Source organism: Sphaeroforma arctica, assembly GCF_001186125.1.
Source record: "Sphaeroforma arctica JP610 unplaced genomic scaffold supercont1.6898, whole genome shotgun sequence".
In the NCBI taxonomy this organism is placed as follows: Eukaryota; class Ichthyosporea; order Ichthyophonida; genus Sphaeroforma; species Sphaeroforma arctica.
In genome coordinates this window covers 1-1547 of record NW_014033660.1, presented here as the reverse complement: position 1 = coordinate 1547, position 1547 = coordinate 1, and the positions used below count along the sequence as shown (strand labels likewise).

Here is a 1547-nt window from a genome sequence, read left to right as displayed (position 1 = left end):
TCCCATACGACATAGGCTATGGATATGAATTTGAACAGTCATGAACAGATCGTAGTTAATTCAAACTGCTATGCCTATATCATTTCTGCCTTTCTGTTTCTTTTTGAGTAGGGCTAACAGTCTTCCGTACGCAGTTTCATTTGTATTCCACAACCCGGCCACTTCGGGAAACAATCCCCACTCACACCACAATGCTGTTGTAAGACGCCCCCTTTATCTACAATCCGACTATCTAAGCACATGTGCATCATATAACACACACAGTAAGGAACATTAACATATGAACATATGTGTTAGTCATAAAACACACACATTAGAGCACCTTTTCCTCTGCGCGCTATCAGCTGGCGATCGTCGTCAGTCAATCCTTTGTTACGTATACGAAATTGCACACATTGACCAATCAGGGACAAGGGAACCGACGGAACCACTGCTTCTGATTGGCTAACTGATTCGGAAGCTGACAACGATGGCGAGAGAGCACATGCAACGGAAGACGGTATATCCCGCCAAAAACCGAGTCACAAAGATACCGAACTTCGGGGGGTTGGGCAGGGGTTGTCTGTGGTAGTGCTACTACGCGAAGCTTTACGTCTCCTCGAGAGACTATGCGAGTCTTACAGTCGCATCAGTCCCTCTGAGCTGGTCGAGTGGATCCGGCCCTTCCAGTATGTCTTACAGTTTGTCTGGTTTGATTATAGTTACAGATATATCATGTTGATATGTGGTCTGTGGTCTTACAGTTTGTCTGTGGTCTTACAGTTTGTCTTGTTTGATTTTAGTTCCATGTATATCATGTGATGTGTGGTCCGTGGTCTTACAGTTTGTCTGGATAGATTGAAGTTCAATGTATACCATATGTTGATGTATGGCCCGTGGTCTTACAGATTGCCTGGTCTCATAATAGTTACATATATATCATGTGCTGCTATATGGTCCATGGTCTGGCGATGTACATATACACATTTCAGCTATCACCTACTACATAACCTATCTTCGCCTGTAGTGTTCTGCGAAGTACAAGTACACACCACTCCTTCTTCTTCTCATCCACACGGCGTCTCCCTCTGTGCGATACGTTGACGTACGTTTGCACAGGTTGGCCTTCTACACCTCATGCCGTCGCATTGTGCTTCTCGTCAGGAGTCAACGGTCGGTCTATCCCGAAGGTACCGAACTTCACGATTGCATGGTCACCGCACAGGTAGGGTTCTTGGATTTACATATGCTCAAAGAACACTTCCTGCGCCAGTAATCACGACGTGTATTCAGTTCTAAGTGCGTGTGAATTCGTTTTGTACGGCGTTGGTATATTCGGCATGTTATGGGCATGTGATTGAACTATACACACAATATAACATACAGGATCATGGGGTATGTGAAGATAGATCGAATTGGGGTCATTTCAGACTGTGGGTGTTTATGTATCTGTGTGGCTATCTTTCGATATATCTGATACGTATAAATATATATACAACCTAGAGACATTGATGTATATAAACACTCACACGCACATATATATAGATACATATATAGATATGTATATA

At 43.5% G+C, this 1547-nt stretch overlaps 1 protein-coding gene across 1 annotated transcript; it reads left to right on the top strand.

Moving 5' to 3' along the window:
- Nucleotides 1-407: 407 nt before the first annotated feature.
- SARC_15874 (hypothetical protein) lies at nt 408-668 on the top strand (the record flags this gene model as incomplete). The annotated part of the gene is made up of 1 exon (XM_014290015.1): nt 408-668. A coding segment is annotated over one exon (261 nt), but the record flags the coding sequence as incomplete, so codon positions are not given.
- Between the last annotated feature and the right edge of the window lie 879 nt (nt 669-1547).